This window comes from Chionomys nivalis, chromosome 2 (genome assembly GCF_950005125.1).
Source record: "Chionomys nivalis chromosome 2, mChiNiv1.1, whole genome shotgun sequence".
Classification (NCBI taxonomy): Eukaryota; Metazoa; Chordata; class Mammalia; order Rodentia; family Cricetidae; genus Chionomys; species Chionomys nivalis.
In genome coordinates, this window is record NC_080087.1 from 83,223,292 (window position 1) to 83,238,177 (window position 14,886).

Consider the following 14,886-nt stretch of genomic DNA (forward strand, 5'->3'; position numbering starts at 1 on the left):
CTGGGCCCAGATGGAGAGTGTGGCAGAGACGGAGGAAGGAGCTCAGATCTGCCTGTTGAGCAGACCTCCGTGCACAGCACTCCTCAGCTTCTTCTGGCGTGCACTGGGTGTGTCCTGGAGGAGCAGGACATCGAGACTGAGGACAGGGGCAGGGTGCAAGGGTGGACTTAGGAAGCATGGAGGCATGAAGGATGGCTGGGGTGCTCTGTTGGGTGGGCAGGAGGGTCAGCCTGGAGCACAGGGACATAGGCCTGAAGGAAGAGACTGGAAGAGCACAGCTATCTGTGGGGGCCTGGGGCGAAAAGCCTCAGAACTCCAAGGCGAGGATAGTGGGGCACCATGGGAGGATTACATATTTTGTTAGCTTTTTTTGAAGCAAGGCTTCATTAGACCAAGCTGGCTTCAAATTCATGGTACAGGTGAGGCTGACCTTGAACCCTGGGTCTTCCTGCTTTCATCCCCTAAGTGCTAGGACCGCAGGTGTGCTCCCCCATACTTGGCTACTGCAGAAAGATTTTAAGAGATGAGATGACTCCCTTAAAAGGGCCCCAGAATTTCCTTTATCACCCCTCCTATAACGTGGGAGAGACACAGGGAGCTTCATGTCTAGATGATGTGGGGACAGGACCCTTAAGTGGAAATCCTAGGCCCAGAACACATCTAAACTCAAGACAGTCTGGATTTTAGGAAATAAAGTGTGCACAGCAGGGCAGTGGTGGCGCACGCCTTTAATTCCAGGGCTTGGGGGGCAGGGGTGGGAGGATCGCTGAGTTCAAGGCCAGCCTGGTCTACAGAGCAAGTCCCAGGTCAGCCAGGGCTACGTAGAGAGACTCTGTCTCAAACCAACCAAGCAATGCCCAGACAGACAGACAGACAGACAGACAAGTAGCCTCCAGGGTGTCTGGATGGGTTTTGCTGCAGTGAGCAGGGTTGTATCCACTGCTTGTCAGGCAGGAGAGGAGGCTCACAGAGTGCAGCCATGCACTTTAGCTGCTGTACCATGTTTTCTTTTTCAGTCGAGATAGGTCTTGTAAGAATTCCAGACCGGCCTCAAACTCATGAGCCTTCTACCTGCAAGTGCTAGAATTGCAGACGTGTCAGCATGCTGGCCACACCACGGCTTTTTCAGGAGATGATGGACCAGGGCCCCGCTTGCAGGGCATATTCCATAAATACCTGCTCCATGAAATGAAGGGGTGGGTAAGTCTCACTCAGGAACCCCCCCCAAGTAGAATATTTGGGGGAGTCAGGTAATTAGATAAATGTTCAGAAAATGGGATGTTTAGGGGGAGCAGGAGGCTGGTGGGAACAGGGAGGCTGGTGGAGAGCGGGGAGGCTGGTGGGAACCAGGGAGGCTGGCGGGAACCAGGGAGGCTGGTGGGAGGGGGAGGCTGGTGGGGAGCAGGGAGGCTGCCTATCCTTGGGAAAGCTGACTTCCCTGGTCTCGGGTGACCCAGTGTTTGGTCCTTTGAGGTCCCTTGGAGCACCTGTGCACCCTTCCCTTCCTCACACGACTGGCCACATAGGACTACCAGGTGCCTCCCACCCGCAGTGCACCCCACTTCCCAGCCCCGGGGGACCTGCAGCCCCCAAATGCCCAGGCTCACATTTCTTCTCTGGGAAGCCATTGCCATTGGCTGGAATGGTGCTGGGTGCCCCGCTGGGGGTGTGGGGGTGCTGGTGCTGGCGGCGGGCGGGCAGTGTGCTGGAGGGGAAGGCGCAGGTGCTGGTGAAGAGTACATCGCTGGGCAGGCCTGGCTCCAGGCTGGCAGGGTTGGCAAAGCTGGGCTCCCGGCGCCCACTGCACAGGCTCTCATCTGACAGTGTCCGCTGCAGGCTCTTCTGGGGGGACTGCAGCCAAGACAGGTGGGACAAGGGAAGGGCATGCTGGGCTGTGGTCCCTGTCCAAGGGGCTTCCCGGCAGGTTCTTACCCACCAGTATCCACTCCTGTACCCTTACTGGTCACAGCGCTAGATCCCCCCCCCCCCCCGCAGGCTCCCCAGCCCTGACTGTGGCCCACAGCTTCTGATCCAACTCTAGCCTTATATCAGCACTTTACCACTGAGGTATGCACGCCTTTTCTTTTTGGATATGGTCTCAGCTAGTCATGTAGCCCAGGCTGGCCTGCGACCTGTGATTCTCCTGCCTCTGTCTTCTGAGGACTGGGATCACAGGTGTGTGCCACAACGCCCAGTGGAGGCCTATCGTGGTTCCCATGGACTGCAGCCCGGCAACGAGGGAGAGGCAGGGGCGACAGAGAGACTGTAGTGCCTGCCGCTTTGGTCTGTCTTTGGGCAACAGGAACCTACCCTGCTTGTGGTTCCTGTGCTCTGAACCGCTTGGGCTCTGGGAGAAAAATGTGAGACCCAGAGTCTGGGGCCTTTTCCAGTTGGCTTAAGTCTTGGCTCTGTCTGTGGGTAGCAGAGACCCTCACTCACACCCCAGCAGGGCCAGTAGATACCAAAGTCTGGAGACAGGCTAGGGAGCATCACCTCCCCCATACCGGCCCTAGGCCACCAGGCACGCACCCCCGTGTCCCGATCCTGCTCTGGCCCCAGGTTGTCCATGATAATGAGCTTCTTTAGGTCGTCCTCGATCGTTGACTTGTAGTTCTTCCGTGGGGACCGGAGGTCTCGCAGGGACGCCCTTAGCCGAGGCTGACCAAAGACATTCTTTGTGTTGGTGTCCACCTGCCTGGAACGGGAACACTGGAGTCAGAGGACCTGACGGTGCTTCTTCTCAGGGCCATCTGGACTAGAGCAGACTAGCCACTACCACGAGGGACCGTGCCCCCTCTATGCCACTTGCCTCTGCGCTCTCTCATCTGCGCTGGGAGCCTGCCTGACCAGGCCTATTCCAAGGGCTGTGGAAGGGCAGGCAGGGGCTGCAGAGCCACCTGCAGGAAGGGACTGACGCAGGTGAACAAAGGGGCTCCTTGTGAGACAGAAAAGCATGTTTCGAAGCAAATAAGGCTGGGTGGAGGGATGGAGATTGGAATTCTTTTCTGAGGGGTTGGCATCTGGGGGGAAGGGCAATCAAGGGAGGAATCCACACGGAAGAACTTTCCTGGTGGAAGAGTGAGCAAGGTGAGGCCTGGGAAGAGACAGGGACAGACTGCTGAGACGTGTGAGACACCATATGGATTTCTGGTGGCTTCAGGGAGCCCTGGGGTTGAGCCGCCAGTTGGCCAGTCGTAGGCCCGGATGTATGTCAGAGGATATGTGGGCGGCAGGGCTCACAGAGGTTGGCAGGTGAGAGGTATGTTCCTAACAAGAATGATGGGGTATCCAGAAAGCCCTTACCCCTGCTGTAGGAACTCGGGCAGCTCAGGTGGAGTTTCCGGTCCTGTCACGTGGGATAACAAATTCCCCCACATCACAGGGTCCACTCTCCTCTCTCCCCGCTGACCCATAGCTCTCTCTGTCTCTGTAGCTCTAAGAATACAGAGGTAGGCTACTTCTGGGGTCACTGGGGTAGGAAAAGGAATCCCAGGGAAGAGCAGGCTTGGCTCTCTCAGTCTTGCCCCTGCTTGCTCCTGCTGTGAGACCTCAGACAGGCCCCACTACATCTGTGGTGGTTTGAATGACGCTCGTGTGTTTGTATACTTGGTCCCTAGCTGATGGAACCATCTGGAAAGGATAGGAGGTGTCTCAAAAGATTCTCACCATTCCAAGTGTATCTTCCTGCCCAGTGGTTGTGTCTCCAGACGTAAGCCCTCAGCACTGCTTTACACCATGCCTGCCTACCTGCCACCACACCTGCAGACTGAGCCCTCTGCAACTGTAAGCCCTAAAGAAACTATTTATTTATTTAAAATTTTCAAATGATTTATTTATCTTTGATTTATGTGCATTGGTGTGAAGGTGTCAGATCCCCTGGAACTGGATTTTCAGACAGTTGTGAGCTGCCATGTGGGTACTGGGAATTGAACCCGGGCTCTCTGGAGGAACAGTCAGTGCTCTTAACCACTGAGCCATTTCTCCAGCCCCTTAGTTATTTATTTAATTTTATTTTTGGGTTTTTTTGAGACAGGTTTCTCTGTAGCTTTGGAGCCTATCCTGGAACTAGCTCTTGTAGACCAGGCTGGCCTCGAACTCAGAGAGCCACCTGCCTCTGCCTCCCGAGCGTTCGGATTAAAGGCGTGTGCCACCACCGCCTGCCCGGCTCCAAATAAACTCTTTTATAAGTTGCTTTGATCATAGTATCTTCACAGCAATAGAAACATGACCGAGATAGTGTCCCAGAGTATTCCAGCTGCTCTGGGATCTGCTGCCAAGCACCTGGCTGCCTGGGACAGAAGCAGATGTTTGTGGTGGCTCCTGTGACTCCCAGCTCCCTTCACGCCAGACTGCTCCCCAGAAGCCCGAGGGTCACTGTGACTTGTAGGCCTCCTCTTGCTTCTGTTTGTGGCCTGGCTTCTAGTCTAGGACTGACATGGCTGGGGGAAACCTGGGCTCTGACTTGAGTCCTTGCTACTCCTAGGGAGAAACAATGTTAGGAGTGAGGGCTTTATGAGGCACCACCTTGTACGGGGCTCTGAAGCTATGCAGCAGGGCTGGGTGTGTGATTGGCTGGAAGTGTTTGTTCAGCACGCACTAAGCCCCAAGTTCTATCTCCAGTACTGCCTAATGCCAGGTGTGGCGGCACGCATCTGTAATCCCGGCATTTGGGTGGAGGCGAGAATCAGGAGTTCAGGGCAATCTTTAACTATGTACTGAATCTGTGGCCAGCCTGGGCTACATAAGATCTTGTCTTAAAATCTAAACCAGACCAGACGAGGGGCTGCAGAGATCAGCAGTTAAGAGCGCTTGCTGCTCTTCCAGAGAACAAAAGTTAGGTTCCCACACCTATGGAAGGTAGCTCACAATCACTTGCCACTCCAGTTCCAAGGAATCCAATGCCCTCTTCTGCCCTGCACACATGTGCGTGCACGCGCACACACACACACCACAACACACACATATACACATAAACAAAATATAAAGAACCAACCAAGCAAGCAGAAAACAAGGTAGCCACTTGTGTGAACAGTGGTTTGTTTCTGTGTCTGTGTTTTGGAGACAGGGTCCCTCTGTAGCCCTGGAGATCTGGAACTTGCTGTGTAGTCTCGCTGGTCTTGAACTTGCAGAGACCCAGCTTCCTCTGTCTCCAGTTGACTAGGATTAAAGGTACACACCCCACCAGACCTAACTTATTCTTAATTTTAATTTTTATATAAGTTTTATGTATATGCGTGTTTTGCCTGCATGTATGTCTGTGCACAATACTTGTGTGCCTGGCACCTACAGAGGCCTGAAGAGGGTACTGGATCCCCTGGAAAAGAAGCCAGTGCTCGCTGGGCAGTGGTGGCGCACGCCTTTAATCCCAGCACTCGGGGGCAGAGGCAGGCGGATCTCTGAGAGTTCGAGACCAGCCTGGTCTACAAGAGCTAGTTCCAGGGCAGGCTCCAAAACCACAGAGAAACCCTGTCTCGAAAAAACAAAAACGAAAACAAACAAAAAAAAGAAGCCAGTGCTCTTAACTACTGAGCCATCTCCCCAGCACTTATTCTAAATTTTAAATTAATTAGTTATTTGTGATGATGGGATCATACCCAGGGCTTCATGTATGCTAGGCAGGTATTCTATTACTGTCTACACCTTAGTGCCCTGCACCCTTTTCCTTTGTTCTTCTGCTTGGCTTTTTTGAGACAGGGTCTTGCTATATGGCTCAAATTGGCCTGGAACATAGTATCCTCCTGCCTCAGCCTCCTGAGTGCTAGAGTTACCGGCATGCGACCATGCCTGACTCTGCGGTGTCATGTCTGTATCACAGATGGACTGTGTGTGATATGTGAAACGTGCCCACATTTGATTTGTTCACAAAACACAGTGTCGGGAGGTATGAGGACTGCTCATTACCTCTGGGGAGCAGGAGTCACATGCCATGGTGGAGAGACAGGACTTTCTCTTCTGAGACCCCACTGGATTGTGACTGTGTTTTACTCTGAGCATAGGCTCCAACAGCCATCACAGGCAGCCTAGACCAGGCTGGAACCTGGCCTTCCCTAGTTGTTACTGGAGCCCAGAACAGAAGTAAGATTTCTTGGGCTGCAGGGGGTTTTGGAGTCTACATTTTCTTTCTGTTCCTTAGGCTGCCCTTGTAGTTTTAAGGAAGGTGGCTGGAGAGGGTAGTGGGGCTTTGTCAGCCCATATTCCTCCCCAAACCACATCTGCAGGTCTAGGGCTCTCCGTCATCTCTGTCCTTACTGGGAAGGAATTCCCGGGGCAACTGGAAAGCTTACAGCTGCTGAGAAGAGCAGGGAGAAGGCGGGAGGACAGATGAAGCACACCCCACACAAATGTTCTTCTGAGGTAGTGGGAAGGCCTCCCCTCCCCGACCTTTGAGTGTTGGCTTTTCCCAGAATCCTCAAGGCAGGGTCCTCTGCCCCAATGAGGAGCAGGTCCACCCCAATATAGCTTCCATGGAGAGCATGTTCAGCCTTCTCCTCTCGAGGGAGTGTAAAAGATCCACGGAATACAATTAAACGGGCACTTTCTCCGCCCTAACAGTTCTACTTCAGGGAAGAGGTCTGCAGGAACACACAACACAGAGTGTGCACGGGTCCTGTCTGTGGAGCTAACACAACATGCAGATCCTATGCGGCAGGGCTAGAACTGTAGCTCAGCAGCAAAGTACTTTTGCCTAACATGAATTAAAAAAACAAAAAATAATAGCCCCTCAAATATATATATTTTGGGGTGATGCTGAGGATGAAACCTAGGGCCATGATACATCACTGAGCCATGCCCCAGCCCCTCACTGGTGGATTCTAGGCAGGGGCTCTACCACTGAGCCATGCCCCAGCCTCTCACTGGGGGATTCTAGGCAGGGTCTCTACCACTGAGTCACACCACAGCCTCTCACTGGGGGATTCTAGGTTGACCTGTTACCATTGATCTCCATCCTAAAAAAAGGCTGGTTTCAACACCTCTTATCTTTTCTTCTTTGCCTAGTTCTCTGGTATCTATAGTTGTCCAAATCTAGTGATCTTAGGGTTGGTGGCTCTAAACTACTCCATGGAAAAGTCACTCCATGGTTCTGAAGTACAAAGCCATTTCCTATACCCTACTATGAAGTCATTGCCAAAAGACATAAAGGGAAAAAACCAAACACAAGTACAGCTGATAATGGTGTTGATAGAGACAAAAGGGAGCAAGCGCCCACATGTGGCAAAACATTTAAAAGGCTGAGGAGGCAGCTGTGAGTTCAAGGTTACTCCCCTTCAAACAACGGTAATAAAAGACTCAAAAGAAAAATGAAGAGGGTTGTTGAAGAGACGGCTCAGCAGTGAGGAGCACTTGCTGCCCTGGCAGAGGACCCGGGCTTAGTTCCCATCACCCACACAATGGCTTAAGACCACCTGTAACTCCTAATGGAGCACGGGATGCACACACAAGCACATGTGCAGGATCATGCTCTCTGCACATGTCTGGAAGGATGCAGAAGAAATCAAACAGTGGTTGCCTTTGCGGAGGGGACTCCGTGGCTAGGAATGAAGCCTCTTACTGTGCACTGTTCCACCTTCTATAATGCTGGGCGTGGTGGCGCACATCTGTAACCTCAGCCGAGAAGGCTAAAGGAGTGGGGTCAGGTGTTCAAGGTCATCTTCAGCTACCTGCCAAATTCCACCGGCTGGAGCTGCCAGAGATCCTGCCTCAGTGCGTAAAGTAATTGCTATGGAAGACTGACAGTCTGAGTGCCATCCCTGGAGTCCACAGTGGAAGGTGAGAACCTACTCCCAAAAGTTGTCCCCTGACCTCCTGCTGTGGCATGCACATGTCCACCTGTGTTTGCACTAGAGCAAGCATGTGAGCGTGGGGGCGGGGCATGCACACACTTAAACCAGCAACACACAACCTAACAGCTCTCTCAAGTAAAACAAAACCCTTACAACAATAACAGAATCGAAACCCAAACCTTAAACCTTCTGCGGTATTTAATTTTCTCTGAAGGAAAACTACAGGTCTGTCCAGCATTCCTAGACATAACGCTGATTTGTTCACGCTATCTACACTCAGATTTTGCCACGCTGTGGTTTAATTCCATCAGAAGAAGAACAACCACAAAGTAAGCTCTGGGGCTGGAGGGATGGCTCAGTGATTAAGAGCTCTGGCTGCTCTTCCAGAGGACTCCAGTTAGATTCCCAGGACCCGCATGGAGCCTTAAAAACATCTGTAACTACAGTTCCAGGGGATCTGACGTCCTTTCTGGCCTCTACAGGCACAGCGCACATGTGGTGCAAACACATATGCTGGCAAAACTAATATAATACTAATTTAAAAACTAAAAGAAGAAAAAGGAAGCTGTGCACACAGGACTCTAGCAGCGGCAGTTTCTTCCTGCGACAGACAGACAGGGTGAAGTGCAGGCAAGCAGTGAGCCGGGCATGGCTGTGTGCCACCCCAGCCAGTGTGGTGCTCTGGCCTCCAAACGGGGCGCCTCCCTCGGGACCAGGTTAATAAAGCTAATTAGTATGGCTGTCAGCCTGGCAGGGCTGAGGGTTCTGCCAACATGGCTGGCAGCAGCCAATGGGAAAAGGTATGGACAGCTCTAACTGTTTGTGGGTAATTGGTGCCCAAGTAGAGGCTCCTATGGTTCTTTTCTTGGTGGCGTTGAGCTGGAGTCGGGGGTTGCTAAACCTGAGGAAGAAGGGAACCTGGAAGCTAGGGCCAACCACTGGAAGCCAGCACCCACAGCCCACTGAACCCTCATACCACTTCTGTGGCAGAAGCATTATTGTCTTCAATCTTGTCTCTGGGGAAACTGAGGCTCAGGAAACTGAAGACACTTGTGGAAGGCATGCCTGTTAGCTGCCCTGAACCACACAGTGACCTGTTCATGAGTCAAGCAGAGTTCAACATGTGGGCCCTGGGCCGTGCCTGGGCACTGTATGCCTAACTGTGTGCATTCCTCAGGTAGCCATAGTTACTTCCCCGGAAAGGGCACTGATTGTCTGGGAGGCCAAAACAAAGTGGTGTGGAGCATGGACGTCAGTCCTGTGACCTGTGGAACTGCAGCTGCAGCTGTGGTGGACTCCACCTCCTGAGAACTCGCTCATTCTCCCAGGTACTGAGTCAGGGGGTTGTCCCTCTTCGTGGATGTTCATGCCTGGATCCTCAGCTGTGACTGGGGCCTTGTCTTCCTGACGACAACTCAGGCCTCATGGTGTCAGTAGAAGCTGATCTAGGGGCCTCCTGTGCCTAATTCTCAGACAAGGGTCATTGGCCCTTAAAAATACATGTCTTAATAACATGCTATGTCGTGTTGCTGAGGGAAGTGGTGTGTGTGTACTCCAAAGAGGTCTAAGCATGGTTACATGCTTGTATGTAGGGTGTCTCTGGCCATACAGCCTCCTGCCTGTGAGGTAGTGCCAGCCTTCCAGCTAGGACAGTCTTAAGGTGGAGGCAGCAAGGAGGGAAGGCTGTATGCCCTGCCCCCATGCCTCCGGCACAGTGTGGCTGCCCCAGCCTGGCATATCCTTTACCAACTAGCTCTCTGCTTGCAGACTTGGGATGACCTCAAAAGCCCTCGCAGCTTCCCTAGTAGAAATTACGCCCACCCCAATTTAAAGAGATGGACCCTGAGGTGAGCAGTCAATAGTGGACACCCATCCCTTACCATCCCTCTGGAGGCTGAGTGAAGGGAGGCCACTCACTTGAAAGATCATTGACAAAGCGAGCAAACGAGGCTTGCCTGATCATCGCTGAGGCAGAGCTGTTGGCCAGGGCCAGCAAGGCGCCCTGTGGTGGCAGATGCTCGGTCCTCTGCTGCACATGACCTGCCTTTCCTACCTCACACCATCTCAAACGTGGGTCCCGCTGCCTGAGTCTGGGAGATGAGATGCCATTGGTTTGGGTCCTAAATTTGCTGTGCCTCATCTAATTGGGGACCTTGGGTGAGGTACTGATGGTGCCTTGGGAAAACGGGCCCCTCCTGTGGGGTGGCCAGGAGGGTCTAGGGCCAGGCAGCAAAGCCTGGCTCACAGGCCACGCTCCCTCTGCTGGTCCTTGTGGGACACCCACCAGTGGGACATTCAGCTTTAGACAAGGCCTGATAAGATTGTCAAATACCCATGACCAGGGCCGATGAAGAGGGAGGTGGAGACATTGAGTAGGCATGGTAAGGACCCTGGTGACCTTGTGGAGGGAAACTCCAAGGCTGACGGGTGAAAAGGACCATGACAAAGTAGTCCAGGCTGAGGGACTGATTCTCCTGCTCTGGGAGGTGTGTGCCACCATACCTGGTTAGATTTCTGGTTTTTATTGGCATGCTAGGCTTAGAACCCTTGCACAGGCAAGACAAGATTTCTACACCGAGCCTGACCCCTAGCAACAGCATTGTATTTCAGTGACTGTGTCTAAACTCAAGAGTCAAAAATAGTGCTTTCTGAAAAACTGGGTTGGATGAGTCAAGAGTCCCTGTAAGTGACAAGGTCACGATCTGGAGATGCTATGGGAAAGTCTAAGTTCAAAGCCCCACAGCTGAGCAGCAACTCAGCAGAGAAACCTTGCTTAGAAAGCACGAGGCCCTGGGTTTAAGCACTGGAAAATAAAATATGCTCCCCAGAAACTTTATAAAATGGGAAGGTACAGACAGAAGCATCAAGTCAGGTCTGGACAGATGGTTCAGTGATAAGAACACTTGCTGCTCTTCCAGAGAACCCAGATTCAGTTCCCCGTACCCACATGGTGGTTCAGAACTTCCTCTGACTCCAGTTTAGGGGATCCAACACCCTCTTCTAGTCTCCATGGGCACTAGGCATACATATGGTATACATACTATAATATGCAAAACACTCATACTCATAAAATGAAAATAAACAAATCTTTTATGTTGTGGATTTATCAAATATATCTAGTGAGATTCGGTGGTGCACATCTAGACAGAGACAGGACAAGTTTCTGTCTCAAAAAAACCAAAGGTGCCGGGCAGTGGTGGCGCATGCCTTTAATCCCAGCACTTGGGAGGCAGAGGCAGGCGGATCTCTGTGAGTTCGAGACCAGCCTGGTCTACAAGAGCTAGTTCCAGGACAGAAACCAAAAATAAAAGCTACAGAGAAACCCTGTCTTGAAAAAAAAAAAAAAAAAAAAAAAAAAAAAAAAAAAAAAAAAAAAACAAAAACAAAACCCAAAGGCTAGGCAAGGAGTTCAGTGAATAGGACACTTGTGTGTGTGATCCAGATCACGGAGAGAGCACTTGCCTAGCATGTACAAAGTACTGGGTAGGGAAAAAAACCCAATGTGAATGTGACCTCACCCAGAAGCAGGGTCTTCGGGCAGGTAATCAGGCTGAAATGAAACCAACAGGGTGAATGCGAATCTGATAAGACTGGGGACAGGTGGCTGCAGAGATCACCAGAGGAAGCGACCCAATGAAGATGTATTAAGTACTGGGAAGGAAAGCAGCTCCTCAGGCCAGGAAAGGCCAGAGTAAGCTGGCCTAGCGCGGGATTCTAGAGAATGCCCCGGAACAGACCATCTCTCCCTCATGGCCTCCAGTGGGAGACCCTGTCACCCCCTCCAGAACCATGCGTGAGACGGCCAGTGGAGACCCCGCCCCCTCCAGGACTGTGAGACAGCCACGTCTACAGTGTAAGTTTGTGTCCCTCTCTGGGACGGCCCTGCAGATCCCTATAGAACAGAAGATGAGGAAGTGGGCGCTGCAGGCAGAGGGAGGGATGCACTTGGAGGCAAAGTGAAGAGGACAGCAATGGAGCCGCAGGACACCGAGGAGCACGTGGGTTCTACAGGGCTTAACTTCCCACCTGAACAAAAAGTGTGTGTGTGTGGCGGGGGGGGGGGCTCTTGCTTATTGGAGTTATAGAATCAAACGAGATCCATTCTTCCATTCTAGTACATTTACTGACCAAGCTACCCCAGTGTGTGCCAGGTGGAACACAAGTGGCTGTGACCAAGACAGTGGCACTTGACTTCCAGTGGGAAAAATGAGAAGTAGAACAGAGTGAAGAGACACACACCGACAGTAGGGACTCCCCTATCCTGGCTGCAAAGGCCTGTCTGGAGGTGGCATTAGCTTAGACTCTCTGGAAGGAGAATATTCCAGGCCATGGGAAGAGGCAGCGCAAAGGCCCTGGGGTGGGGTCAGTATGCACTGAATCTGAGGCCCAGCAACAGGTCAGTGTAGCTGGGGCAGAGTGAAGGGTGGAGGTGTGGGGCAGATCAGGCAGGACTGGACCGGAGTCTGTGCAAGGAACATGGTTCATAAGAACTTGATACAGAGCGTGCCCAGTGACCCCGAGCCTCCAACATTAATCCTGGGGCGGGTGGCTGGATACAGTAAGAAGGGGAGCCATGGTCAGATTCTAATTTTCAGAGTCCCCTCTGGCTGTCAGTGACACTTGTGAACTGAATTTTCAGAGCCTGTCGACACCTCCAGGGACCGTCTTCTGTCTCCTGGTGCCTCTTTCCCCCCAAGCTCTATGTCACCCACAGATTTAAACAGCTCCATCCAGGTCAGGAAGAAAGGCGTTGGGAAGAAGAGATGGAGGATGGCAGAAGCTCCCCCGCCAACAGAGAGGAGCTCTGGGCTTGGTTATGTGGATTCTGATGCAAGGGCCATCTCCAGACAGCATCAAACCTTGAGCCTCAGTTACCTTATCTATTAAGTGGGGAGAATATCATGTCCTCATGGGGCTGTTGCGAGCTTTCAGTAAATGAATGCAATTAGAAGAGGCCGGCAAGATGGCTCAGTGGAGAGGGACTTGTGCCAAAGGGAGGACTTAAATTTGATCCCTGGAATCCACAGAGGGAGGAGAAAACTGCCTCCTGAAGGTGTCTTCTGACTTGCACGTGTGCGCCTCTCTTCAGTATGTGAATAAATAAAGCTCATCAATAATCTTTTCTGTTTGTTTGTTTTTCGAGACAGTGTTTCTCTGTGTAGTTCTGGCTGTCCTGGAACTCGCTCTGTAGACTAGGCTGTCCTTGAACTCATGAGATCTGCCTGCCCCTGCCTCTTGAGTGCTGGGATTAAAGGTGTGTACCACTGCCACCTGGCACCAAAGCCCCCCCTTTTCTTTTAATTTTTTTTTGGCTTTTTGAGTCAGGGTTTCTTTGTGTAGCTTTGGAGCCTGTCCTGGAACTCGCTCTGTAGACCAGGCTGGCCTCGAACTCACAGAGATCCGCCTGCCTCTGTCTCCCGAGAGCTGGGATTAAAGGTGCATGCTACCACCGCCAGGCACCAAAGCCCTTTCTTAGCTTCACAGCCCACTTCCTCTTTCTTTCACTCTGCGTGGAGCTGAAGCGATAGCTCTCAGCAGTTAAGAAGTGCTTGCTATACAATCATGAAGTTCAGAGTTCAGATCTCGGCTGTGTACAAGCCAGGCATTCTGTCCATTCCTGCAACCACACCTCTGAGGGGGCTCACAGGACCTTGCTGGAGTCTAGTCCAACAGAGAAAGTGGGAGACCAAGGTTCAGGGAGAGATCCTGCCTCACAGTAAAAGGGAGAGAGCGACAGAGAGGGGTGCCTGACTTGTTTGCCTGGCCTTCACACACATATATGCACATAAACACACACAAATAAATGAATAAATTAAAAAGTGAGCAAGCAAACAAACTACAGCCAAGGAGACGGCTCAGTGGGTGTGAAGTACTCGCCATGTAAGCCATATGAGCTGCGTTCAATCTCTGGAGCCTACGTAGAAAGCTGGATGCTGCAGCATCTCTCTAAGTCCTAGCACTCGACCCAGGAAGGGGAAACAGGGACAGGGAGTGCCAAGACCACAGCTGCATGCCACCGTATTCAACACGAGTTTCTGATCTGCCATCCTTACTATTCCCAGCTGAATGTCAGTTCCCTAAAAACTGGGGTCTTTGTCACCTGTCTTGTTCATAATTGAAAACCCAGGTGTGGAATACAGTGAGTCGCCTTTTCCTGTCCCAGAGATGCCCCAGTGGTCTCTCAGTGGCACTTACTTCTTAGTGTCAGTGAAGGGGAGTGGCCGTGGTGGGGGCTCGTCTGTTCTCTTCCATCCAGTTGGATGCTTGTTGTGTGCTGGTTGCTTGGAGAAGAAAGACTTAGGGACGGACGTGGAGAGCTGGAAGGGGCTGCACTGAGTGAGCTGGGAGGGCCGGGGAGTCTCTGCACTGGCTGTTTTGTAAACCTGAGCGGGGTAGCCAGCCCTGGAGCCCATGTCACTGCAAAAGCAAAGACAAAGAAATGAGTCACTTACACAAGGGGGACACGAATCCATGGCTGCTGAAGCAAATGCCAGCAACAGTTGAGTATGGTGGTGCACCTGTGTAATCCCAGCACTCAGGTCAGTCTGTCCACAGGAGATGGAGAAGGGGCTGGGCATGGCCCTATGCGCAAAGCACTTGCTGCACAAGAGCTGGAGTGGAGTCTGCATCCCCAGTACCCACATCAGTGCTGGGTGGGTGTGGCCTGTAATCCTAGCAAGCAGCAAGGACAGGCTGGAACCAGGGAGCTCTGGGCTCTGGGTTCAAGTGAGAGACCAGGTCTTCATTTATACACCGCAGAGTGATTAAGAAAGACACCTGCTGTCAGGTCAACCTTTGGCCTCTACATGTACATGCATGCCCATAAACACATAATCACACTGGACAGTGGTGGTGTACGCCTTTAATCCCAGGACTTGGGAGGCAGAGGCAGGAGGATCTCTGTGAGTTTGAGGCCAACCTTGTCTACAGAGTGAGTTCCAAGACAGCCAGGACTGTTACACAGAGAAACTGTCTTGAAAAACCAACCAACCAACCAACCAACCAACCAACCAACCAACCAACCAAAAAGCACATTTCAATGAACTGGATTGGACATGTTAGAAGAAAATGCTCTGGAGCAGGGTACAGGAGCTGCTAGTTCTAC

General features: G+C 52.0%; 1 protein-coding gene across 2 annotated transcripts in view; it reads right to left on the bottom strand.

Annotated features, from left to right (window-relative positions):
• Nucleotides 1-14,886, bottom strand: part of Sipa1l3 (signal induced proliferation associated 1 like 3) — a 208,767-nt gene that overhangs the window by 10,854 nt on the left and 183,027 nt on the right. For both annotated transcript variants that reach the window (XM_057756375.1, XM_057756383.1), the window contains exons 16-18: nt 13,977-14,198; nt 2,530-2,695; nt 1,608-1,851 (exon numbers count right to left, since the gene is read on the bottom strand). In XM_057756375.1, coding sequence (XP_057612358.1) covers nt 1,608-1,851; nt 2,530-2,695; nt 13,977-14,198 — 632 coding nt within the window. The remainder of the gene's footprint in view (nt 1-1,607; nt 1,852-2,529; nt 2,696-13,976; nt 14,199-14,886) is intronic.